The following is a 26056-nucleotide window of genomic DNA, read 5'->3' as shown; positions in this document are numbered from 1 at the left end:
TTTCTGTTCTTCTGCAGCGGGTGGGATTTGCACAGTTCGGCTTCTTTCCGGGTCTGTTCGTTGCCAACTGTTTTGCTGAAGTGTCAGTAGAATATTGAAATACAGTGATTACTATAGTTTTGTTATTTACAGAGAGAGAAGGAGAGAATATAAGGATTATATTACTGTGTCCACTAGAGATTGCTTCTAGCTGCTAGAAGAAGCTGCTCAGAGGCAATGCACAATAATAATTTTTTCTTTCCCCAGATGTCACAGTACTAAGAGAAGCTAATTTAAAACAGTAGGCTTGTAGACCCCCACCTGCAGCTGAGGTTTTCCATTTGCTCTTCAACTTGTAGCAGTTGTATTCCCCATTTTCCTGGGGCCTTAGTGACAGCATGTTTATTGCAGGAGCTGTCACTCCATGTAAGGGTGCAGCAGGTAATAATTTTTCATCCGTCATCTGCCTCATTCACTCTCTGTAGTGCCAGTTTTTTATCATATCAATGCAAATTTGCCTCCTCGTAGGTTGTCTGAAGCCTGCCTGACTGTAAACCTGCTTCTTATGTCTTATTTAGATGTCTTTAATCTTTACCGCCTCAGGTTTCATTGATCTAGTATTAAGCATTTAGGCAGAATAGCTTCACTTAAAATAACAGGACTTTTAGTCTTGTGACCCAATATGATAGGATATAAGTTGTTTTAAGTTATCTCACCTCTTATTCCCCAGGTATGTATACACAGGCTTTATCTCTGAAATCTTGCCAGAATGAAATGGAATCTCAGCTATGTTTTTAAGCAGGGATATTGTGTTGTCTGATAAGTTTATTGTTTGGAGTTTTTTTCTTTAATTTAAATGGCTGCTTAAACCCCCGCGATTCAGAGGTACGGTGTTTATGCTCTGAACTCACTCGGGAGAAAACAGCAAATACCATTTTTAGCCTTGCAAAAATTTGGATCATGTGATATCTCACCCGTGAAATTTTGACGAAAAGGGCAACTGAGATAATCAAGACAACTCATCCCCCTACCGTACAACATGCAAAGTTTGGAAAAGCTACCAGAAGAACCTAAAGCTGTAAGACATCTGTTACACCCGAGTTTCTGCAGCAAGTGGTCTGTTGGTCATGTAGTAGGCAGCATGAAATGCCGTTCTGTAAATGCTCTCAAGAAAAGGGAAGAGTTCACGGTGCAGTTAATTCCCCACACAGGAAGGCTGCGTGGCGTATCCCAGAACCAGCCAAACAACAAAGCCAGTTTGGAAGTTCTTGTGGGCTAATACTACTTTAGGCATTACTTGGTGCCCTTGTGGTACGGAGCAGACAAAGCTGACGTGACTTACAGACACGGGAATAGACCTGGGAAATAGATCTTTACCTTTCCAGTCTGGGAAAAACCTTAACCTTCTCAAACTCAGTCTTTTCTGGAGAGAGGGAAGAAGGGAGGGAGTTGTGTCTTTTGTCCCATGGTTTTCTTGAAGCTGCCTTTTTACTTTGGTAATTTCCTGGAGTTTCTTATAATAGAAGCCGTTTTCCATCACATAGATAAGGACCAACAATTGCCCTTAATTTCACATCCATCTAAATTCAAAGTTTTCCTGTCATGGAAGCAGCAGGCTTTAGCTCTCCAGGCTTCCTCTTTTCCCATATACTCTGGCGGCCTTTTCTTTGTGAGGGCTAGATCTACCTCGATGGGTCCAGACAGATGTGAACTCTTCAGCCTGTGCCCTGAGCTCGATGGACGCAAGCCGGCTCTTGCCGGGGAGCCACGTTAACGCGGTGCCGAGCCAGCCTCGATGGGCATAGCCCTAGCTTGTACGCAGCCATGCCCCAGCACAGCTGTACTGCTTCTGAATCAGCCTGGCGCACACCCAAAGGCTCAGTCTTAGATGCACTGTAAAAGTCCTGCGTTTGAGTATCCTAGTCACGTACTTGTGCCTGTACCGGTCCCCACTGGCATAAAATCTAAATCTTTTTTTCTTAGAAATATCCTTCATGGTCCAAGTATCCTCACTGTCAACAAACCCCTTTTTTCAAGAATGTTTGAGATATAAGGCATACCAAATAGTTTATCATTTTTAGGGATAGAAGCATACTCAATCTTAAATAAAACTTGAGCTTCTTGAATCTGCAAGCTGCAAGGTCTGAATTTGTGCGTCAAATTGACATTTATGAGGAGGTCTGATGTAACCAGGAGCATTCATACAGCCAGATTCAGGCATCCAAACACCATGAGGCTGGTCCCTTCCTGCTTTCTGTGCAAGCAGGGGATGTTTTTTCCAGAGGGTGATTCAAAGCAGGGGCCCAATTTGAAGGAACAATTTATGTGAAAACAGAACATAGTTTTGTTTCCTTTAGAAACTGAAGGTGAATTACAGAGTCACAGAATGGTAGGGGTTGGAAGGGACCTCTGAAGATCATCTAGTCCAACCCAGTATTCCTCTGAGCCATATTATTTTAGTGCATATCAATGTCCACTAAATTGAAATGGTTGGGGAATTTTGAGTATTAAAATCTCCACTCTGTAGGAGATTAATATTGGGCCTCAGTGAAGACTCAGGGTTTGAAGATGGGCAGTAAAATAGGACAAATGTAGCTGGTTATTACTGTTACGGTTACACGGGATGGTGAAAGTTGGAGTACTGACTTTATAAATAAGTCCTTATTTACTGGAAGCATGAATGAAATTTGTGATGGAAATAGAGAGATTTGCGTGGTACAGCAAAACTGAGGAAGCTATCTTGTATTTGCATTTGCAGATTCTAATTTATTTTGCACTGTCTTGTTATTAAAACAGCATAGTAGGAAACGAATGGTGAAAGGTGGTGGTACTGCATATAGGTACATAATTTTTTCAAGAGAATATAGCGAACCCAACATTTGAGTTTCCTAGTATTGGTATGGTAATGTTTGTTTGTTTGTTTTCTTTAAGTGATAGAAACCACCTTCTAAAAGAAGCAGAGATATTACACAAAGCCAGGTTTAGTTACATTCTGCCAATATTGGGAATTTGCAACGAGCCTGAATTTCTGGGAATAGTAACAGAATACATGACAAATGGGTCATTAAACCAGCTTTTACATGGGGTAAGTGTACTTACAGTGTTTAAATACAGTCCCTGGTTGTTTTAAATAGATTGTGATTTCCATACTTAGGGGAAGTAGTATATATAGTGAAGTGCATTATTAATAGTATTTCAAATTAAAGGACAGTCATTATCACTAGTAGGTTTTGGCTCAGGCAGACTTTCTGTATCCCAAAAAGACAACCAAACTTAGCAGATTTGAGTTTTATTACACTTTTTCCTTTAATATCGTGACCTATAGCTGGTTTTATGTTGAATTTTTGTATACAATCACTTTAAAAATCTCTATTGTTCTCTAATTAGAAGCTGAAATACTAAACGCTTGCTTCACCCTGGGTTTAAGAATTATTGCCAGTGTAAATATCATTCTAAGATGAGGTTTTTTCCCCCTGAATTTGAATGTTTATTAAAAAAATTGAAGATTTTGGCTCTTCTTTATACAAGTCAAACACTGGTAATCTAAACAGACACTTGTACTACATTTTACTCTGAGGAGTAAGTTCTCCTGTGCTGAACTGTCAGCGGGTCCCATTAGTGTGGTCCAAGCATCCAGTGTTGCTACTGTAACGTTCCTGCAGTTATGCTCAGCAGCACTGCAGTCTTGTCTGTACCTTTCATCAGTACATAGCTCATGCCTTGGAGAGCTCAGCTCTGTGGTTTTCATAAAAGCATTATCATCAGTGTAACTTTTAAGATTTCAGTTGAGTTTTACTGCCTTTTCCTTGGTGTATTAATATTTATAAAGGTAGTATTTTGTGCTTAGTTTCACCACAGCTTTTTTTTTTCCCAATATCAGTTGAAGATACGATTTTTGCCTGCTTTTGTGTAGCACTTACAATCTGTGTGTTGCAAGTTTCATGCAGGAGTTAATCTGTAAATCATATTTCCATATGATTGAGTAATACAGTAAATATCCTACATCATGTATACCAGTCATGAACTATTATGTGAGTGCTACGGAATGGAAACATAAGACTGCATGATTAATATTTTTGTATTTTTTTTAACAGCTAACAAGTCTTAATGCTCAGTTACAATTTTTTAAGGAGTTCATGTAATGTACGTTTTGAAAGAGTACCGCTTGTCCAAGTCACTTTCTTCTTGTTATGAAAGTCTTTGTGTTGTGCTGTTATATCAGAACAGAGGATTATATTCTGGTTTTGTGTTTTTATCTTGGCAGAAGGATGTATATCCTGACATTCCCTGGTGCCTGAGATTCCGCATTCTTTATGAAATTGCTTTGGGAGTAAACTATTTGCATAACATGAATCCTCCATTGCTCCACCATGACTTGAAAACCCAGAATATTTTGCTGGATGATGAGTTTCACGTCAAGGTAGAGTTATTTAATTCTTATGTTCTTCAGTATCCGTAGTGAGCGAAAGTGTTTTAATTATTGTAGAGGAGGAAGACTAAGGATGTGGCCATACGGAGGGGACATAATTTCATGCCAGATGTTTTCTTCTGTCCTTGCAGACAGAACTCATCAACTTCTTCTGAAAACTCTGCTTTGCTCAAGTGTGGATTTGATCCATCTGTGAAGACCAGAAAGCCATAATTCAGGCTGTTTGAGCTATAGCAGTAGCTGATACTCTTGTATCAGTGACACTCTTGTATGGCAACCTTCCAAGGGTAGCTACGTCTTCCCCTTCCTGAGGAGAAAATAGGAAGTGTTCCTGCCCAAGATGCTCAGACAAGTTAGTTCTGGAGGACTGTAGAACCAAATTCCAACGTTAATACCCCATTTGATATTTATCATGCAGTACGTACATATATGTTCTGTTAGAGTAGTATAAGAACATGTAAAACATAACTGCGAAATCTGAACACACTGGAATATGGCTTTTGGGAGGTTCCTTAAAGCAAGCAAACATACATAGAGAAGTAATATTAGTTTAAAACTTTAATTCTGCCTTTTAAAATATCACTGCCATGAGGTGAAAAAGAGAACAAAACTACTTCTGACAAAATGGTTAGGTGCTTCCATAATTGCAAGAGTTTTTTGTGTTTTTTTGTAAAAGAGCCTCTGTTTTTAAATTTGATAGAATATACAATTTAAGTAAATGAGAAATAACAGATATTTCGCATTTCGTTTATTCTTGAATGGCAAATGCTTCAGTTGTTACCATGAGGTGAATTTTTTTGTGAGTTGTTTGAGCAAAGATTAAAGGTCCAGTGCTGATTTCTTCTTTCTCCATTGCAAAGACTTTTTTCTTAGCAGCAAGGTGCCTTATGCAGCTCTGTCTCCGCTCCCACCCTCAGCAGGTCATGCCTCCTCCTACTCAGTTGTGCTGGTATTGCCATCTCTCAAGCTTCCTGATAAACCTGATTGGGGAACTGGTCCAAGTAATTTTTTTATCCACTCTTTTTTTAATCCCTGACAGCACTGATACAGTCTGGTGCTCTGCCCGACCACATCTAAACATTTGCTTTGCTGGAGCAATTGAAGGGAAGAGGTTAACTCTTGCATACCTAACCCTGCCTCGGGAAAGGAGTCTCTGGAAGCCTGTCCTTAGGGTTTTTAACTGTTTTTTGGGGTGAGGCAAGATTCTCTAAATTAGGACAGCTGGCAGGAAATGCAAGGAAGGTTATCATGTGTGACAAATAGAAGTGTTGCATTTCATATACACCATTCATAGAGTGCTGTCCCAGATCGAGGAACTGGCCCATGTGAATCTCATGAGGTTCAACAAGGCCAAGCGCAGGGTCCTGCATATGGGTCGGGGCAACCCCCAGTATCAGTACAAGCTGGGGGATGAAGGGGTTGAGAGCAGCCCGGCCGAGAAGGACTTGGGGGCACTGGTGGATGAAAAGCTGGACATGAACCGGCAATGTGCACTTGCAGCCCAGAAGGCCAACTGTATCCTGGGCTGCATCCAAAGCAGCGTGGCCAGCAGGTCGAGGGAGCTGATTCTGCCCCTCTACTGTACTCTGGTGAGACCCCACCTGGAGTCCTGCGTCCAGCTCTGGAGCCCTCAGCACAGGAAAGACATGGACCTGCTGGAGCAGGTCCAGAGGAGGCCACCAAAATGATGGGAGGGGTGGAGCACCTCTCCTCTGAGGACATGCTGAGAGAGTTGGGGTTGTTCAGCCTGGAGAAGAAAAGGCTCCGAGGAGACCTTCTTGCAGCCTTCCAGTACTTAAAGGGGGCTTATAAGAAAGATGGGGACAAATTTTTAGCAGGGATAAATTTTTAGTTGTGATAGGAAAATGGGTAATGGCTCTAAACTAAAAGAGGGTAGGCTTAGACAGCTGTAAGGAAGACATTTTTTACGATGAGGGAGGTGAAACCCTGGCCCAGGTTGCCCAGAGAGGTGGTAGATGCCCTGTCTCTGGAAACATTCCAGGTCAGGTTGGACGGGGCTCTGAGCAACCTGATCTAGTTGAAGATGTCCCTGCTCATTGCAGGGGGGTTGAACCAGATGACCTTTAGAGGTCTCTTCCAACCCAAACTATTCTATTATTCTATTCTCTACTTGTTGAACAAGATAATGTGACCAGCGAGGAAGGCTTGATGGGAGTGAGTTGTAGAGGAAAAAAAGCTATTTTTCACTGGATTTTTACTGTACGTTCTCCAGAAAGATTATTTCTGTTATCTTAATTGCCACAGTGCTCACACAGGCTTCTTTGTTAAAAACACTTTTGCCCTTAGCGAATGCTGTTTTCTCCTGTGTATGTCAGACAGTCCGCAGCTCAGCCAGCAAGCTTATTCTGCTGGCTGTTTGTCTCCCTACCCATAACCTAGTCTGACATCTTGCTTCCTGGCTTGTGGATGCCTGGGAATGTAAAGTGAAGTCAAATAACTCCTTATGTATGTGTACTATAAACTCTGTAGGAAGGGACAAGGCACAGTAAACAAAATATTCAGCAACTTTTTGCAGCACAGAATTTCAGAATATCAAATTTATTAATTCAAGATTAATATTTCATTGTTTTAGGGGTGAGGTAGAGTGCCTTGAAATTTTTCTGTGAGAGCAACTGTTTCAGGATATCTACAAGCTAAGTTATGCAGAGCTGTTATGATTTATGCTAAATTTGTGCTTTCTTCACAAGCAGTGAGCTAGAAGTACTCCATGTTTTTTTGTTTGCTTTTTGAAACCAAAGAAAGTGATTTTCTTCATACAGGACAGACTCCTGTAGCAGATTCCCCAGCCATAAAGTATATGAGTCCTTCTGTAAAAGAACAACAGGATATGGCAGTACTATAGGGATAGCATGAGTCATGACCTGGGAATGCTTTCGGAACCGGAGCTGGTGTTTCCTGTTGGTAGGACAGCTACACGCTTTTTGTGTGTCAGGTTAAGGACTCCTAGTGACCCGTTCTTTTGGACATACTTCAGGAATTTCTAACAATGGTCAGCAGATAATCCACTTCTGATTCTCAGAACAACTGATTTGTCCTTTCCAGATTGCAGATTTTGGTATGTCAAAATGGCGTGTCATATCCATGTCGCAATCGCGAAGTGAAACCTCTTTGCCAGAAGGAGGGACAATTATCTACATGCCACCTGAAGATTACAATCCCAGTCAGAAAACCCGTGCAAGCGTAAAACACGATATCTACAGGTAACTCATGTTGTTCTCAAGTGAGTGTTGCAATCTGAATTCAAATTTGATTTGCTGATCTTTGACTTGAACATATTTTCAGCAATTTTATTATTTTCAGAAGTGTCATAAGTGTATAAGCAAAATGAATTGGGGGAAATAGAATTGAGTGGCAGCCGGATTTCATCACCTATTTCATCACCTCTTTCTTTAGGAAACACCGTGACAAGTGTAATGCTCCAGAAATTAAGCTAGAACTACAGAAACAGACAGAGGAGACTGGTTTCTATAAATGAGTGTACCCACCCATAGAGACAATGTAGGGAGGGGAAAAACTGTTCACATCATTTTCTCAATGCACATACCCTTGTAATTTGCACACATCAATTAACATAATTTGCAGAATGTACTTGAGAGAAAGAAGAAAATATGTTTTTGGAAAGGGGTTAGGAAAAAACAGGGTAATGGAAGAAGTATTCAGAGACATCTTAAGGAATAACTTACTTTATGAAAGTTCAGGTCGATTTTCATCAGTCAGTTCTGAGTAGTAGAAGTAATAGAATAGGAAGTAGTAGGTGGGTGGTGACCCATATAACAAAATGGCAAATTGCTCTCAGGATGCTGGAGTTACAGTTAGCTAATCCAAAAAGGCTTTGGAGACCTCAAAGGTTACTTGAACGATTGTGGAGGGAATTGTCATGTGCAAATGGGGATTGAGGAGGCATGAATAGGCATTGTGACAAAGTCCCATCTCTCTGCTGCACTCTACCACCTTTACCTTCAGCTATCTTTGTCGGGGTTGTATTTTGGTGAGAGATTAATCAGTCTCAGAGGGTCTTACTGACTTCCAGGGAGACCACTGTTTCTCTTAATTATCCATTACCCTTAAGGGGTACACAAAGTTCTTTGACATTCCTGTCCAAAGAATAGAGACGGTAACATCCCCGTAGCCCAGAAGGCCAACCGTATCCTGGGCTGCACCCAAAGAAGCCTGGCCAGCAGGTCAAGGGAGGGGATTCTGCCCCTCTACTGCGCTCTCATGAGACCCCACCTGGAGTCCTGCGTCCAGCTCTGGAGCCCTCAGCACAGAAAAGACATGGACCTGTTGGAGTGGGTCCAGAGGAGGCCACCAAAATTATCAGAGGGATGGAACACTTCTCCTGTGAGGACAGGCTGAGAGAGTTGGGGTTGTTCAGCCTGGAGAAGAGAAGGCTCCAGGGAGACCTTCTTGCAGCCTCCCAGTACTAAAAGAGGCCTATAAGAAAGATGGGGACAGACTTTAGCAGGGCCTGTTGTGACAGGACAAGGGGTGATGGTTTTAAACTAGAAAAGGGCAGATTTCAAATAGACATAAAGAGGACATTTTTCCCAATGAGGGTGGTGAAACTACTGAGGCTGCCCCGAGAGGTGGCAGCTGCCCCATCCCTGGAAACATTGCAGCTCCGGGTGGACGGGGCTCTGAGCAACCTGGTTTAGTTGAAGATGTCCCTGCTTACTGCAGGGGGGTTGGACTAGATGACCTTTAAAGATCCGTTCCAACCCAAACTATTCTATGATTCTGTGATACCTGCTTTCCTCACCCTTTGATGAGAAAATCTGGACTAGGAAGACACTGAAAAGGAATGATGGTATATTATGGGGAAAGAAGCAGCAGTGTGATGTTACCTCCTTTGGCTTCTGATTTTAGAGGACTTGAAAGTGCGGCTGGTGGCTGTGAATGAGTGACTGAAGATGAGGAAGGCAAATTTTTGTCAAAAAAAAAATGTGTGCAGGGGAATAACAACCAAATGGGAGAAAATAAGAGAGGAAAAAAAACAGTGGAAGAGCTTGGAAAACTGATAAATTAGGAAGGAAAGAGATTATTTGATAAGAAAGGAAGGAAAATGAGAGACATTGTAAAGAGGGGTGGCAATTCAAGGCAGGAAGACGTGAAGGTGGAGAGACAGTGAAGGAGATGATTACCAGAAAGGTCACACAGGAAGCTCCATGCTCAGGACCAGAAGGAGATGCTGTGAAGCAGAAATAAGAAAGGAAAACGTGCATAGTGTGAAGGGGAATCGGCAGGAAGTGGTACGCTGCAGTGCTGTCAAATTGAGAAAATAATCTTTAATTGTAGAGAGATTCCAAACTGAATGAAAGGCTGGATGTCTGATTAATTGACCACAGCAGATACAGCTGGATGTTACTGAGATACTGATGCCAATTTGTGAGGAAGGAAAGCGTTTAAACAACAGTCAAGCAGCATTAACTTTTGCATGGCAAATTGTTCCATTTGTAAAAAAAAATCAGCCTGCATGAATTTCCCAGGAATGCATCAAAAGCTTTCTAATGAGGAAGACTGCTTTTATTAAAAATTACTTGAATACATTTTATCATTGATGAATGTTAAAATGTGAATGGAATAAGTAGTTAGGAAAGCTCAATTTATATGACTGATTTTAAGCCTCATTTATTTTGTTCTTAATTTTTTTGGTTCTTTCAATAGGTAGCTGTTAGATGATCTAATGCTTAGAGGCAGTTTGTATGCAAAATTTGGAACTTCTTAGTGATGTAGGAAAATACTGTCTTTGTGTACAGTTATTTGAGTAGTTGAGCAAATGTTTATTCTGATAAGTGTAACTCTTCTTTAGAAAAAAAAATAATTCTTTGCATATTTTCATTTTTATTGCTTCAGTGAAAATTGGATTTCAGTTTTTCTGAAGTAACATTTTAAAAACTTTTCAAGCCATTTTTAAGTTGATTTACTGAAAAAATAAAGGAGTATATGAAAGTTTACAAGGATATGTTTGACGTTGGAAATTACGTCCTTTAGCAGTGAAATATTTTTGGTCTCTCATTTTAGCTTTAGAACTACTAGATTTATTCCTCACACCAAATTCCTGTTCTGAAATAGGAAAACCAGATTTGGGGTTTTTACTTTTTATTTTATTTTACTTTATTTTATTTCATTTGCTTTAACTGCATTGATTATTTTTTTATAAATTAAGTCAATGCTTCACTTAAGTGAAATAATCTAATCCAATTTAAATTACAAACTTGTTTTAAACTTACCTTTTTTTAAATATATCCTGATGATTGAAGAGAGAGACTAGTCTACTAAAGATGGAGCAAATTTGTCTTCAGTGAGCTGCTTCCCATTCATGCTGATATGAATGGAAAAAAATTTCACTGGTTTGAGTAAGCAGATGTGTGTTCAGTCTGCTGGCTGTAGTTCAGGGTGGTCTTCCTGAGAGTCTCTTCTGTAAAGTGAATCTTGTATGTAAAAGTGACATCTCTCCCTATAGAGAAGATAGCATATGTTGAATGTATGTCGGGAGGAGGGGAAGCTGGCGTGTGCTTTCCAGATGCAAGTCTGTATCTTACCCGCCTCTGACGTTGTGTTGTGATAGAGGTGTGGGTGAATGCCATCCTCCCTGCTAGTACCCTGCTTCCCATGGGGATGTCAGGGAGCGTCGATCCGGACTGGGGACATGCCACAGTATTGCAGTTAGGACAGAGCAGTTGGGACTCTGGGGCTCACTGTAATTTGTGTACTGAGATTTAAATTGCATGTATGTAATTCACAGCATATTAGAGCAGAGCTAATACAGATTTGGAATAAGAGTTTATACTTGATGCACCTTTTCTGTACTTAATATTATTAACTAGTTCTAGTTGATGTCACTGGTTAAAATTCCTGCTCATTTTCATACATTCAGGTCATCGTTGTGGTTAGCTATAGTCAGTCTTGTGTGTGCATGCGGGATCATTTTAGTGAAATGTTTTTAGTAAAAGGTAAAGCTGAGCAATTGTGTTATTAATTGTTGGTAATCTAATCTAACATCTTCTATACTTCTTATACTTGGAACAGTTATGCAATTATTATGTGGGAAGTTATGTCAAGGAAACAGCCATTTGAAGGTAAGGCCATGTCTTCCTTTAATTTATTTTTCTAGCCTTATGTTAAGGCTCAACCTGAGGCCTGGGTACATGGGGACTTCATTTTAGGGGTTACTTTTTAATGATTCAACTTGTAAGCTTGTTGAAGAACACTTTGAGTTACTTTTCAAATTAGACTCTTCTTCTGTATTTTTTTTTTAATTATAGTGTTGTCTAATAAATTAAAAATATTTTTTGTAAAAAAAGAAACATAACCTTATTTTGGTGAACTATAAATACTAATGCAAACTAAATTATTCCTCCTTAGTAAGCTATTTATATTGCATATATTTCTAATGAATGCACGATGTCTATTTTGACAGAAGTTATAAACCCCTTGCAGATAATGTATAGTGTGTCACAAGGACAGCGACTAGACTTAAGTGAAGAAAGTTTGTCAGTGGACATTCCTCATCGAGTGCTCATCATAAGATTGATAGGAAGTGGATGGGCACAAAACCCAGATGAAAGACCATCGTTCTCAAGTGAGTTTACCTTGCATAATGAGAAAAGATGTTTTAAATTGCCAGATTTCTGTTGAACGTGGTACTTACAGAGCAAGGTTATAGTCGCAAAATGGAAATGGTAAAGATGTCAAGAGGTACATGTGCTCAGTCTTGTTGCATACGATAAAGTGCTTGTCTGCTTCCACCCTGCCTGTAAACAAACTCTTATGAATGGAACTATGTCTGTGCCATAAAACGAAGTTGTTAGTTGGAGTCTTTTGCATTTGCCATCTCTAATTTACCTGTAAAAAAGCAGCATGTTTTGTTTAACTACTTGCACTTAGGTTTTTTTGTTTATTGTTGAATGGAACTTTCGGGTTTTTTTAAAGAAGGGGAGAAGTGAAGTATATAATGAGTACTGTGGGATTTATGAGCAGGCTGGCAAACACACCAACAAATCATTGCACATCAGATAAGATATAGTGACTTCACCTTGTGTTTGCGTCTCAGTCTAAATTTTTTTCACTGAGACTTTATCTTTGATTGTGCTTAACTTTCTCTTTCCATCTTTCCTTTGTTCAGCTTTTTGTCCATGAGACCAAATATAGATGCTTTCAGCCTTTTTTACAGTGGATTACAGAATTTAGAGAGTAAGAATGAAGTGTGAGCTTGTGCAGATTAGAGTGGCATAGTGTGAACTGGAAAAGTTATGTTCTGGGTTTTGCAAACTGTGCTTGTCACACATAACCAATGTATTTGGTGTATGTTGAGTCCAAATGTATCCCCAATAACAGTTTCTTTTAACATGCTTAATTTTGTGTTGACCTTTGGCTCTTGTTTGGCCATTGTGTAAAGGTAATTCCGTCAAAATTGTCAGAAAGCAATTACCTGTTTTTAACAGTGAAATTTGCTCTTGTGAGTGCTGCTGTGGTCAGATACATCGGTGTCGTGAAGCTAACAGTGGTTCCTGCGGCTGCCTCACTGCACTTTTTTGATTTGCATGTGCTTTAAAAACTTCCGCCCCACTGCTTCAGAAACCACGATCCTAATTCTTTAGGGAACTCTGAATTGCCTTGGAGAGGCAGAAATGTAGAATAAGAGAGTTAATGAAAGTATTCAAATGTGGAACAGTACAAAGAGCTGTGGCTTAAATAATTCTGTGTTTTAAGTTTCTCACTGGCTAGGTTGAAGATGCAATCAAACCTGAAATACTAGGGTTTTTTAGTTGGTTCTGGTGGGTTTTGTTTTAAGGGCTCGTTTTGTTGGGTTTTTTTTTTTTTAATGTTATGAGTAGAGAGGTCCACAATCTTAGTGCTTCATTTTAGCTTTGGTGAACAGAAGTTTGTTTATTGATTTGAAAAACTTTATAGGTGTACTTCCTTTGAGCTGGAAAGTGTTAGTTGCTGTTCAGATAGCTTAGAAAGAAATGTTCATAACTTCATTTTTTTTGCATCAATTTGGCAGAGGACAAAACAGGGACACATCCAAACACATACAGCATCTTCATGTTCAGTTTACAGTCCAAAATTGACTTATTTTCAGGCATTCTTATTTTTGCATTAAGAACATTTTGAAATGTCAGGTTATTTTGGCATGAGTCTGGTTTGTATGATTGTAAACTGGATTTTTTTTCCCAAGCAGGGAAATAGATCTATTTATAGAAATTTTTTTAATCAAAAAGAATAGATACATCATGATATTTCCTTATGTATTCTTGTTTTCCTGTGTCAGTTAACAAAATAACAATCAAAATCTGTGGTCACACTGAAGGGATGATTACCTGGGATATATACTAAAGTGTGAGCTAACTTGGGCTCTGTTATTAGTGCTGTGTTTGTAGTAAGATGGTCTTTGAAGAAAACATGCATTGCTTTTTCCTCTACTTTACTTCCATAAAAAGAAAGAGGAAGTTGCAAAACTGTTGCAAAATTAAGAGAAATAAAGATCACCGATTGGGAAATTTTGCAATTACCATATTGGGGGGACAGGCAGAATCAAAACACCCAAAACCCCTTTTTGTTAAATAAATTTTAAATGGAAAAGCTTGGTTAACCTGTCTGTTCCCCTTACAAAGAAGGGATAAAGACTACTTATCACCATGTTTCTGCATGTACTTGGAACGTGTATCTACAATTTAATTGTAACCAATAAAAATTAACGGTGCTAGTATTTCAGTGTGGAAGATGGAGTGCCACACCTACAAACTGTTTTAACTGATGCAAGAAAATGAGAATCCCACTATTGAATGTACGTCTTGAAGATGCTCATGGAAAAAAAGTTAATATGGAAGAACTGCCGTAAAATGGTAGTAAAAACATGTTAATATGGATTCAGTGTGACGGACTGCTAGTATGGTAAATGGGTTTTGCCAAATCAGTGGAGTTCATAGAAATGCAGTAGAATTGTGATATGCCATCATCCTTTCCTGAGGTTTTTTTATACTTGAGCACAGTTTCAAAGAGACATTTTTATAATACAGTCATTTCAAAATTTGAAATATTTAATTTCATAAACCTTTCAGTATTGGAAAGGAAGGGAGCATAGCACAGGTTGTCACTTGCTTACTGGACTGCTATGTGCCTCCCTACGTGAGCAAATGATTTTAGCTTGTCTGACTTTGGTGAGCATGAGGAAACTCATTCGGATTCACTGGATGTGATAAGTCAATGCCTTGACTGTCACCATCTTCTCTGGCCCTGCCTTACAGCATCTGTTCTGGATATTACAGAATCACAGAATCATTAAGGTTGGAAAAGACCTTTAAGATCATCAAGTCCAACCATCAACCCAGCACCGCCATGCCCACTAAACCATGTCCTGAAGTGCCACGTCTACACGTTTTTTGAACACTCCAGTGATGATTCCACCACCTCCCTGGGCAGCCTGTTGCTGCGGTGGGGGTTCTTTTGTTTCTTTTTCTCATATAGATCTTTACCCCTCTGCTGGAGTGGGAAGACAGCGACCCACTCTGAGGTCTTGCACTGTTTGGTCATATTTAGCAAACCATGCTTGTTGGGTCTATCTTGAAACATGGCAAATCTACCACTCTATCTGTTCCAGGAGTGCAAGATTTGCAGTCTGGCACAGTCCTGCATCTCTTTTGACACAGAGTGCTGAGGTGGGCAGATCAGGACAGGGCTTGTTTCGGTGATATGAAACTGTTGATTTTTTAAGGAGTGAAAGCAAGAAACTTCTGTTTAGAAGCATAAGAAATTTGGTATGTATCAATAGACAAATCAATTTTGTAAATATAAGAAAGTAGCTTTAGCAAAATGAAAACTTAATTTCCACCTGCAATCTTTCAGCAAAGTACTCTTTCTTTGTTTAGAATGTTTAATAGACCTTGAGCCAGTCCTGCGAACATTTGATGAAATAGCTATGCTGGAAGCAGTAATTCTGTTAAAGAGATCAAAGGTAAGTGGCATTTGTTGCAGTCATGAGCTGGTCAAGTAAGTTGGTAATTTGTGCTTGCTAAAAGAAATGTAATCTCCTTTGTCATTTACCTAATCTGGTATCTGGCTTAGGCATGTGTTTGTACAGAGCTGTCATCTTATAGCAGAAATTTAATGTGGGTAAATACGTCTCTTCCAGTCACTATATGAATCACAATGTATTTGCAAGAGTGGAAAGAAAGCAGATGTGGAGCAGATATCTCTAAATATACCTCTGAATCCCCAAGAGGTAAATGTTTTACATATTGCATTTGGTATGTTGGCATCATTAAAGATCCTGAGAGCTTTAAAAGGGGTTAACTTAGTAAGGGGGAATTGCTCTGCAGTTTATTTTCCTGTGCAGTCAGGAAAGGCATAAAATGTGTTAGCTGAGCTGGGGTGTAACAAATGCATAGCCATGTAGGTAGTGATAGTAAAGGGTGGGTAAGCAGAAATAAGAAAGGCGTGTTTGGTATATTCTCTAAGTGTGGGAAAGGCATCCCCTCAAGATGGAATGCAGCACACAATGTCTGCAACTTGTAAGAGGTTGTATTCTTCTCCCTTACACCTCCGTAGAGCTCGCTTATATAGGATCGCATAGATTTGCTTTTATATTTTGATTATTAATGCTGCTGCTTTTGGTTCTTACCAATAGTTAAACTTGGATAGAAACTTGCTGTCAGCTTTGGAAAAACACGAGTACTGGGATTACATAATTTCTTTTGTTTTACTGTATTTTAATGGTGCTGTCGACAGTGATGGGCAAGTACTCTGTAAAAATTGCAGCTTTGTATTTATTTGATGTGCATTTTCATTATACAACTGGAATCATTTCAGGAAATATATTCTGCCTCCATACAATGTGATGCACTTCCCCTTCGGAGCATCTCTCCAGATATATCAAGACTCAAGTCCGTTCCCAAGTGTAATATCCTCTCATCAGGTAGAGATACACATGACTTCATATAAATTTAAGTTGCCATAGCAGCTTTACACTTGCATTGTAACATTGCATGTGCATAGTAGATAGTTGGATCTCTGTTTACGTCAGAAGGGAGATGTGTTTTGTAAACTTAGTGCTCTGGGTAAAAAAATAGAGTATTTTAGCTCTGATTTTCTGTTCCTGTCACTTGAGAAATCCCCACAGCTCCTAGCTTCACTTTTCCTATTCAGAGTCATGAGTGCAGAGATAGCATTTACTTGTCCCATTAGATTCTTGGCAGTTTAGTTAACTACTTGTGAACTATTTCTAAAGATAAAAAGGCTAAGCATTTTGAGGCACTCTTAAAGCTGAGTAAACTGAAAGTTTCTAATGCGGCCCAACTTCTTGGTCGTTTTTAATGTAATGAATAAAACGGCTTTTATAAATTTGCCTTGCGAAAGTATCTGCACAGCCTTTTTGTAGCTGTCACCTTTTCTGAATAAAAGTTGGCAAAATTCCCAGGCAAAACTCAATTTTGAGGTTTTGCTGACGTCAGAAACCAGAAAAATACGATGGGACCTAAGTGAAATAGCAATACGTTGTGAAACTAAAACTGCTCCTAGGTTTCTTCTTGTGAAAGAATGCAAACATATAGTTCAAAAGAATGGAGCATCCTTTGGCTTTGCAGGGACCAGCGGTGTGAAAGCAGACAAGACGATTGAGTTCACTGCTGTGAAGTAGGGCATTAAAAATACTGTGGTAGAAATAGGAGGGCACAGGCAGTTTCTTTTCCAGCTCCTGTTTGAACACATCCACAATTTTGGGCTTGTACTCAATGTATTAGAAAGATATAAATATAGCAGGCATTCCAGGGAAAATTAATTTACAGGAGGCTTAAGGAATTTGAGTTACTGGGAAGAATGGCAAAAAGCAAATGTAGTGTAGCTTGGCTGTACCCCAACTGAAATATTTATCTATACACACAGCATAAAAATCTTAAAGATTAAGAATAACTTGTGGTTCCCAAGCTTAACAGGAATGTTGTGATGAATTTTAAAAATTGCAGTATTGGATTGAATATGAGCATAGACTGTAAGTGTAATCAGATGAAATAATGATAAATGTCAGCCCTTCTTGCTGGTGGTTCTTGTTAAAAATTGTCATATCTGCCTGTGGAGGTCATTGATGAGATTGTGGTGGTACTATTAATCTGGTCGATCGGTCGGTGATCCTTCACAGAGTCACTGCTTAGACTTTGTTGCATGTATGTGTAGATGCTGTAAAGCCTGTGAAAATAGTGTCTACAAAACCATTCTACAGAAGAAGTGTTTGTTACTACTTTGCCAGTATCTGCATCAGGTAGTTTTATACTGGAATGCAAGACTGGCATTCTTACTTTGCCAAAATTAGATGCAATTGTTTCAGGTGGAAATCTGTTCCCAGGTAGCTGTTGGCAAGAGATGAGTTTGGCATGGCACCAAGGCAGAAGTTAATGACTACAGATTTTAGTCGCGTGGTTTTTTCCACCAATACAATTAGACGGCATTTTCAGAAACTTGCTCCTTCAGAGTTATGAACTGTCTTCTAACTTTCAGCCTCTTTAATTGTTCTTCTCTAGGCAGCTTATACATACATTTATTCTTGGGCATTGCTTTAAGCTGAAATGGCTCTTTTCCCTCTTCAATCATTTTATTTCTGATATAGAGAGTAATGCTTTAATACACTGTTTTGCTAGACAAACAAGATACGCTCTTTTGAAGTCCATTTGTAAAATAAGTTTCTTAATTCTCCTGGTATCCTACTACTTCTCCTTGTGCATATTCTAACTTAAGTCATTGAACTAAGGTTACCAGACATCTGTACTGAGTGTTATGAAAGATGTATGACAAATGTTTTCCATCTGAAAAAAAAAATCTTTATTTAATACACCTTAGAATTTTATTTTTCCTTTTGTACAAAACCTTTCATTACAGAAGAGTCTACCTAGGTATTTTTTTTTCTCATCATAATTCCAAATCATTAGCCCCAGCTTGAAGCAGAAAATCTACATCTCTTATTTTTGCTACTGAATTTCTGCTTCTATTACTCCAGTCTCCTAGGTCAGCTGGGTTCTTTCTGAGTAACCTGGGTCAACCTGTTCTTTCCGAATCACATCCGCAAATTTCATTAACATGTTTCTGTTTTTCACGCTACAGTCATTGGTCGAGGTCATTCTCTCATACAAGTACAATCCCAGTAGTTTTATCTCTAATGTTATTAAAGATATGTGTGTGCCTAGAGATCTATAATAATATATCCCAGCAGAGCTGTTTAAAGTCCTTTTCTAAAGTGATCTTTCACTCACACTGGTTGTCTCCTAATCCTTTCTCATTCATGCAGTAGATAACATCTTCACGCTACATAGTTCTGCCCAGTTAACGTTCTGTCTTTAATGAAATGAAATGGTAGTTACTATCAGTTCTAGTCCACTGTTTTTTAAATAATAGAGTGTCATTTCTTTCCCATTTTCCTATTCCTGCTCCTTGTACTTACATTCTTCCAGAAATCAATGATCTGATCTAGGAATACACCTTCAGATATTCCCATGGGATGGGTATCTATAAATCCTGAGCTGTCCAGGGGGCTGTCTGTTCCTATTGTGTCTTTATATGTCATCTGAGTTCTTATGTCTGCATCTCAGTTCTCAGTTAACATCCCTGAAGCTCTTTTCAAGTGACACTACAAAAGTCATAAAGTCATACGGTAATGAAAACTCTACACAAAGTTAGACATATGCCCTGTAATTGGTTTCTCATCAGCTATTTGTTTTCTCTTCTTTGAGTCATTCCTACTGCTGCTTTCATATCCATCAACTTTTCTGACATAAAAAATCCTAAAAGTAGAAACTATTAAGCTTTCTACCTGATAAAAACCCTTTTTTCGCTTTCTTTGCAAATATTTACATGAAGCGTTCTTGAAGTCACATGCTGTTTTGACGGACTACCAAAAGATTCCATTGGCTTCCCCCTTTGTTACGCTGCCAAACTTCATCAAAATAATAGTCGGCTTTCATGATGACTCCTAGCTACCTCTCCAAACACTTGAAGGCGTTATTTTTCTCTTCCAGTCCTTACAAAAATTTTCTGTCAAATGGAGCTTTTTTTAAACTTCACATCTACTGTATTTATTGTCTCAATGTTCTCTTAAAGTAAAACAAGACCCTCAAACTCATGGATGAGCCCTGGTAAAAAGTAAGGGACATAAATGTACTCAGAACCTAAGTGTAAGGAATAATGTGTTGTATTAGTACTCCAGCCTTCCAACTCCAGCTACAGGAGGCATTGCGCTGCAGGCTTTCGTCCTGCTGGGGGACTTGAACCACCCCAACAGCTGCTGGAAAAGTAGCATGGCGATCTGTAGGCAATCCAGGAAACTCCCGGAGTGCCTGGAGGATAACTTCCTATGCCAGGTAATAGACTGACCTACCAGAGGGGATGTGATACTGGACATATTGGTCGCCAACACAAGTGAGCTAATAGGTGATGTCAAGATTGGAGGCAGCCTGGGCTGCAGTGATCATGCCCTGGTGGAGTTCACAGTCCTGAGGGATATGGGGCTGGCAAAGTGTAAAGTCAGGATCCTGAATTTTAGGAAAGCAAAATTCCAGCTCTTCAGGGAGTTCGTCAATAGGATCCCCTGGGAAACTGCCCTCAGGGGGAAGGGAGCAGAAAAGAGCTGGCAGATCTTTAAGGAAGCTTTCCATAGAGCGCAAGAGCTCTTGATGCCCGGGTGTAAGAAATCAGGAAGGGAAGGCAAGAGACCAGCATGGCTGAGTGGAGACCTGCTGGTCACACTGAAGGGCGAGAAGGAAAAGCACAGGCAGTGGAAGCAGGGACAGGTATCCTGGGATGAGTACAGGGACACTGCCCAGTTGTGTAGCGATGGGGTCAGAAAGGCCAAGGCACAGCTGGTTTTAAACTACAAGAGGTAGATGTAGACTAGGTAGAAGGCAGACTTTTTTTTATAATGAAGGTGGTAAAACCCTGGCACAGGTTGCCTAGAGACGTGGTAGATGCCCCATCCCTGGAAACATTCCAGGTCAGGTTGGACGGGGCTCTGAGCAACCTGATTGAGTTGAAGATGTCCCTGCTCGTTGCAGGAACGTTGGACTAGATGACCTGAAAAGGTCCCTTCTAACCCAAAGATTCTGTGATTCAAAGTGAATTTAGGTTGTTTATGACTTGTTTTATGGAATTGCTCTACATAGTCTCTGATGGCTGTATTTTATTTGAACATGGAAGTAACATAACTTGCTTTTTTTTTTTTTTTGCTTTTTTTTTTTTAGATGGAAATTCTGGGGGTCTACACTCCCTTAGCAGCCAGAGCATGGATGAAAATATCTCTGTAACTCAAAGCGCTAAACTTCTTGTGCATCCATACAGTCATTTTCCCTCATCTGACAAGAGTATTTCAGATGCCTCAAATTCCGCCTCATGTATGCTGCGGTCGTCACCAATTCCTTCAGGTACAGCAAACACTGATTTAATTCCAAGACCCACAATAAGTGTCCTAATATCAAATATATGTGTGTATTAAATGGAAACTGGAACTGTTGTTCACCTGTAAAATGAAAACAAAGCATTCTGCAAATTAAGAATGCAAGTAATTCTGTCCTTATAGCTTATATTCTTACATTACAGAGTAAGTAAAAACAATGTAAAATGTGACCTAGTACATACAGCTCCTACCTTTTTTCTCTCCTTTTAAGCAAACTTAATGCCTGCTGCCTTGGGTCGTCATTATCCCATTCCCTTTGCTCATGTTATTTCTCCTTTCTCCTACTGCTGTAGCAGTGCTGCAGTCCAGCAGAACAGGAATAAAAGTTAGCTCGAGCTTAACTCATCTTGTTACCTGTCACTTCTGCTCACTTTTTAGACTTGTCAGTCTTCCTCCTAGTAATGGTGGGGCAAAGAGAAACAGCATCTGTGCAGCTGTGTCAGCTTTAATGATCTGTGTTAGCCGAGAGCCCACTGCATGATATCCCTAAGCATCAAATAACTGTTAAAAGTGTGCTTCCAAACAAATGATAACAAAAAGAGACTTTAATGCATGATGAATTATTCAGAGAGAGATTTTTTTTATGGGCTGCATGATAACATGCAATTTTATAAAGATCTGCTGTATCATCCATCTTCTGGAAATACGAGAATCGGCACCTTTTCACTGTGCAAATCCTCAGCTTGAGGAAAATACGCAGGAAACTACAGGAATGTTTTCAGTGAACTTCAATAAAAATCCTATTGGAAAGTGAAGTTACCAACTCTGTCTTTTTAGTACCAGGTCAGGTTGAACACTGGAACAGGTTGCCCACAGAGGCTGTAGAATCCCATCACTTGGAAATGCTCAAAATTCAGCTGGACAAGGCCCTGAGCAACCTGAGTTATCCCTGAAGTTGGCCCAGCTCTGAGCAGGGCCTTGAGGATTCCTTCCGACCTAAACCATTCTGTGATTAGATAAAAGAAATACTCTAACCACCAAATCTGACAAATTGGAACGTTTTAAATGTGGAATAAAATAGTGAAATGTTAAAAACATGTTTAGGTGTCTAGTGTATTTCTGACCAAAACCAAGTTTTAAACGGCTCTTTCTCAGCTTGTTCATTGTTCTATGGCACTATTTATTGACCGATAGTTACAGTACTTTTTTTTTTTTTTTTTTTTTTTTTTTTTTAATCCTCTCCAATCTCAGATTTTGTTTTGGAAACCATACAACAGAATGTAGCTCATCAATGGATCCAAAGTAAAAGAGAAGAAATTATTGATCAGATGACCGAAGCATGTTTGAATCAGTCACTGGATGCTCTTCTGTCAAGATTTTTACTCATGAAAGAAGACTATGAACTTATAAGCACCAAACCTACAAGGACGTCAAAAGTCCGACAACTTCTTGATACCTCAGATAGCCAAGGAGAGGAATTTGCCAGAATTATAATACAGAAGTTGAAAGATAATAAACAGCTAGGACTTCAACCTTATCCAGACATTGTATCTAATTCTCTAAGACTGCATCTTTAAATTTGTTCTTTCTGTATGAAGCCATGTGAATATTTCTTCCAGCACAATTCTTGTTTCTATATAGTGGTTTTATATATGTACAGCTTTGTCCTTACTGTGCCTTTGTAGAGTCTCAGAAATGACACTCAGTGCATCTAGAATGCATTTGGTGAGTTTCAAATTAATCAGTTGGAGTGCAATCATAAAGCCAAACATTTGACACTTACTGACTCAATTCATAGAAGTATTTTGTTTATACATGAGAAAGAAAAAACATTAAATGGTCCATGTTTTACATATTTTCTGTTTATAAATATCTTTTCCTTTCACCTCAAAGGACTGAGAAAACCAGTCTCAACTTGGAGTATTGGTTTTTCTTCCTCCATCTAGTCTTTCCCACAGGGAGGGGGAAATCTAGGTGCTCTATTTTCGGGCATGCATGCTGTGTTTATAAGAAATTTTCTTCTTTTAGCCATACTAGTTACTCCTCCCGAGATACCTGAGAAGAGTGGTAGGTGGGATGAAGTTTACATTGCATTTTTACAGGATTTTTATCATGTTTTGTTTTGCTTTTCCCATTTTGTTGCCAGGGCAAGTGCTTCATACTGCATAAGAAGAATGTCAGTCCAAAAAGGAGCCCGGGGCAAGGAGGACATCGTGCTGATCATCTTTGTTCTGCTAAGAACTGATAAGTTAGAAAGGGTGCAGCTATAGCCTTTTACATTATTTGGTTACACACGCTTAAATTCCCGTTGAAATCGTAATATGGTGAGATCCACATACAGCTTATAGAAGGGAACCCTCAGTTAATGCCTCTTTTACATTTCCTTAGTTAATGTCTCTTCGTCATCTGCCATAAATACTTCTCATGTCATGTTGCTGGATCAAGCTTCTAATTCAACTTTATTTTTAGTATTTACATGATGAACAGTAGTTTGGATCTGTACAAAGATCAAGCATGCACTGCCCTGCCAGGTTGGAAGTGATGTGCATGGGGCTCTCCTGCCATGACCTGGCTTAACCTTCTCTGGACAGCATCTCCACCATCCTTTTTTGTCTTAAGGGTGGTGCTAGCAGGTGGAGGGACAAATGGGGCCATCTGAGAGTAAAAGGTATGTGGGTTTTGGTTTCTTATTTAGATCATTTCAGAAAGCCTTAGCAATTTTACCTAAGTACCTTCAAACCCAGTAAAAAAATTAGTGGTTTTAATTTGTCAGAAAACAGCACAGGCAAATGATTTTCACAGGCACTAATAAATAATTACAAATTCTGCTAACACTGTCTAAAATTTGGGAAAATCCAAACATCTGGTACAAGAAAGCTGAAATCTACCTAAACTGCTATATAAAAAGGAGCAGATAAATGAGAAATCCTAGGTGATGGCTGTTTGGAAACCAGTGGTGATGAGAGATCTGCTCCATTTCAATGATTCAAGCTTCAGTGTGGGCATTACTCATTGTCAACAGCTATATTTATTAATATCTATCGTAACTTATTTTGTGAACTGAATCACAATAACACGATGTATAAGTTATTGGATGGAAAAGAGTTTTTTAATTTTTTTTAAAGTAAGTATTTGGCATAAATTGGGAATAAGAATTTTATCCTGCTTGTCTCTAAAGGCTGTAAAATTCAAACTAGATAGCTGAGACCAGGGCAATGGTGCAATGAATGGTTGTGCTTTTTGTAGAGCAGACCTGAAGATGTCTAGCAGTGACAGGCTTTGTGGAAAGCTGCCAGCCTTGCCAGTGGGAGTTTGGTGCCAGAACTGTTGTGTTTCACTGCACATCACATTTTAAGCCATGTTTGTTCATTATTACTAGTGCCTAAAGAAAGATTTGTGTAATGCAAAGTAGGAAAACTGCATTTTGTAGATGTGTATCCAAAATTCATCACACATTAAGAGCTTTCCTGAATTGTAGCTTTAGCAACTAGAAGAACAGAGGCTTCTTTAGGTGTATATTTTACCAGCTGGTACATTTTTCTTGTAGTAGGGTCTGCATGAGTTGCAAACCTTGTAATTTATTATTTTAAATTAGGTGTAAGAAGGTAAAGGCAGTCCTGCTGGGGACGGGGCGCAGGCAGGGTGGGGAAGGGAGGATGGTCATTGACCTGCAAGTCTGATGTCTCATGACTAGCGGCCTGCACCTTCTTCCTATTTCCCAATTCAAGGAAAGCAAATTCTGCCTTACACCAAACAGAATTCGAGCACAGCACAGATGTTATGCCATGAAGAGGTACCTGGACAAGCCTGAGAAGTGGGCCCATATGAACCTCATGAGGTTCACCAAGGCCAAGTGCAGGGTCCTGCACCTGGTTCAGGGCAACTCCCGGTATCAGTACAGGCTGGGGGATGAAGGGATCGAGAGCAGCCCTGCCGAGAAGGACTTGGGGGTACTGGTGGATGAAAAGTTGGACATCAACTGGCAATGTGCAGTTGGGATGAAAAGTTGGACATCAACTGGCAATGTGCGCTCGCAAACCAGAAGGCCAACAGTATCCTGGGCTGCATCCAAAGCAGCATGGCCAGCAGGTCAAGGGAGGCGATTCTGGCCCTCCACTTTGGTGAGACCACAGCACAAGAAAGACATGGGCCTGTTGGAGCAGGTCCAGAGGAGGCCACCAAAATGATCAGAGGGATGGAACTCTGGTGCTGCTGCTGCACCTCTGCACTCACTTGCCTCTGCCATGTTCTGCAGCCTTCCAGCATGCCTGCTGCGGCTTTTCAGCTAGTGCCCCATGAGCTGCTGTTCTCCAGAGGTGATGTGGATGGGTGGAGGAGCGCTGGGCAACAGATGGGACAAATCCCAGAGCCCTTCCAGGTGCCGCCAAGGCAACTGTGGTAGTTGCCCACCTTCAAGTGTCTTCATAGTGGAGGGGAAATGCTGGACATAAAAGACGAGGACCCAGTGGTAGGCCACCTGGATGAGGGAAAAGAGTATCCTGCTGCTTTCTGATGTCTCTCTGCTGACTTTTGCCTGTCAGTAGGGAACTAGTTGAGGTCGGCTGATAATGATAATGATAAATCTGGCCTGCAGAGTCACATTCAGGAATGGTGCTTTCACACTTCTGTAATCACCATGGGCTGCCTCTCTTTATCTATCATCACCCCGAGGTGACACAGCTGCAGGATGTGCCTGCCCCAGACATGAATACACATACATCTGTAAGGCCATGAGTTGTTCTAGCCAAAGCCCAGCCCACCAAGGAAGCCCTGAGGCCACTCAATAAAGAACTCGGTCCTGCCTACCTCTTCTTTCCTTGGACCCTTAGCCTCCCTCCATGAGGGAGTAGGAGCCATAAACCTGCCTCTCCCAACATGTTAAGCACGTACAGATTTCCTCAAGAGTGAAATGGAAGAGGGGGCAGCCACACTCAGGACTTCAGGGATACAGAAGAGGGGATAAGGAGAAAGCTTTGGGGTAGGCATGGGGAAAGGGCGGTGGAGGCTGTGTGCCTGAGCCACACAGGGTGTGTGAAGGGTGTGTGGAGGTGACAATTAGGCAGATGAGCATATGCGTCAAAGTCTGACGCTTCTGTTGTTTAACTCCAGTACTATGAAAGAGGAACAGAGTTTCTGTGCAACTGGAACACTCAGCACTGATTTTGACCGTGGCAGCAAGCCCAGGGTCAGCCAGAACGGTCAGGCACAGTCATGCAGTTCATGCACAACTTTCTCAGTCAGGAAGCCCAAGTCTG

The 26056-nt window shown here is 40.2% G+C and overlaps 1 protein-coding gene across 1 annotated transcript; it reads left to right on the top strand.

Annotated features, from left to right (window-relative positions):
* Nucleotides 1-2917: 2917 nt before the first annotated feature.
* RIPK2 (receptor-interacting serine-threonine kinase 2) lies at nucleotides 2918-22442 on the top strand. Its single transcript, XM_010286791.1, has 10 exons — nucleotides 2918-3064; nucleotides 4244-4399; nucleotides 7472-7629; nucleotides 11459-11508; nucleotides 11850-12011; nucleotides 15301-15386; nucleotides 15564-15653; nucleotides 16241-16346; nucleotides 20650-20829; nucleotides 22053-22442. The coding sequence occupies exons 1-10, from the start codon at nucleotides 3029-3031 to the stop codon at nucleotides 22376-22378; spliced, it is 1350 nt and encodes a 449-aa protein (XP_010285093.1). The 5' UTR covers nucleotides 2918-3028; the 3' UTR covers nucleotides 22379-22442.
* The last annotated feature ends 3614 nt before the right edge of the window (nucleotides 22443-26056 follow it).

This window comes from Phaethon lepturus, unplaced genomic scaffold, assembly GCF_000687285.1.
Source record: "Phaethon lepturus isolate BGI_N335 unplaced genomic scaffold, ASM68728v1 scaffold12005, whole genome shotgun sequence".
In the NCBI taxonomy this organism is placed as follows: Eukaryota; Metazoa; Chordata; class Aves; order Phaethontiformes; family Phaethontidae; genus Phaethon; species Phaethon lepturus.
The sequence above is the reverse complement of the archived record's forward strand: the minus strand, read 5'-3'. Positions and strand labels throughout refer to the sequence as shown.

What these genes read in the sequence shown, in the direction of transcription:
- RIPK2 (XM_010286791.1), top strand. Translation starts at nt 3,029, where the DNA reads ATGACAAATGGGTCATTAAACCAGCTTTTACATGGG. An exon ending in GTAAAACACGATATCTACAG is followed by an intron (nt 7,630 to 11,458) that starts GTAACTCATGTT and finishes TACTTGGAACAG; the next exon opens with TTATGCAATTATTATGTGGG. An exon ending in TTCTGTTAAAGAGATCAAAG is followed by an intron (nt 15,387 to 15,563) that starts GTAAGTGGCATT and finishes CGTCTCTTCCAG; the next exon opens with TCACTATATGAATCACAATG.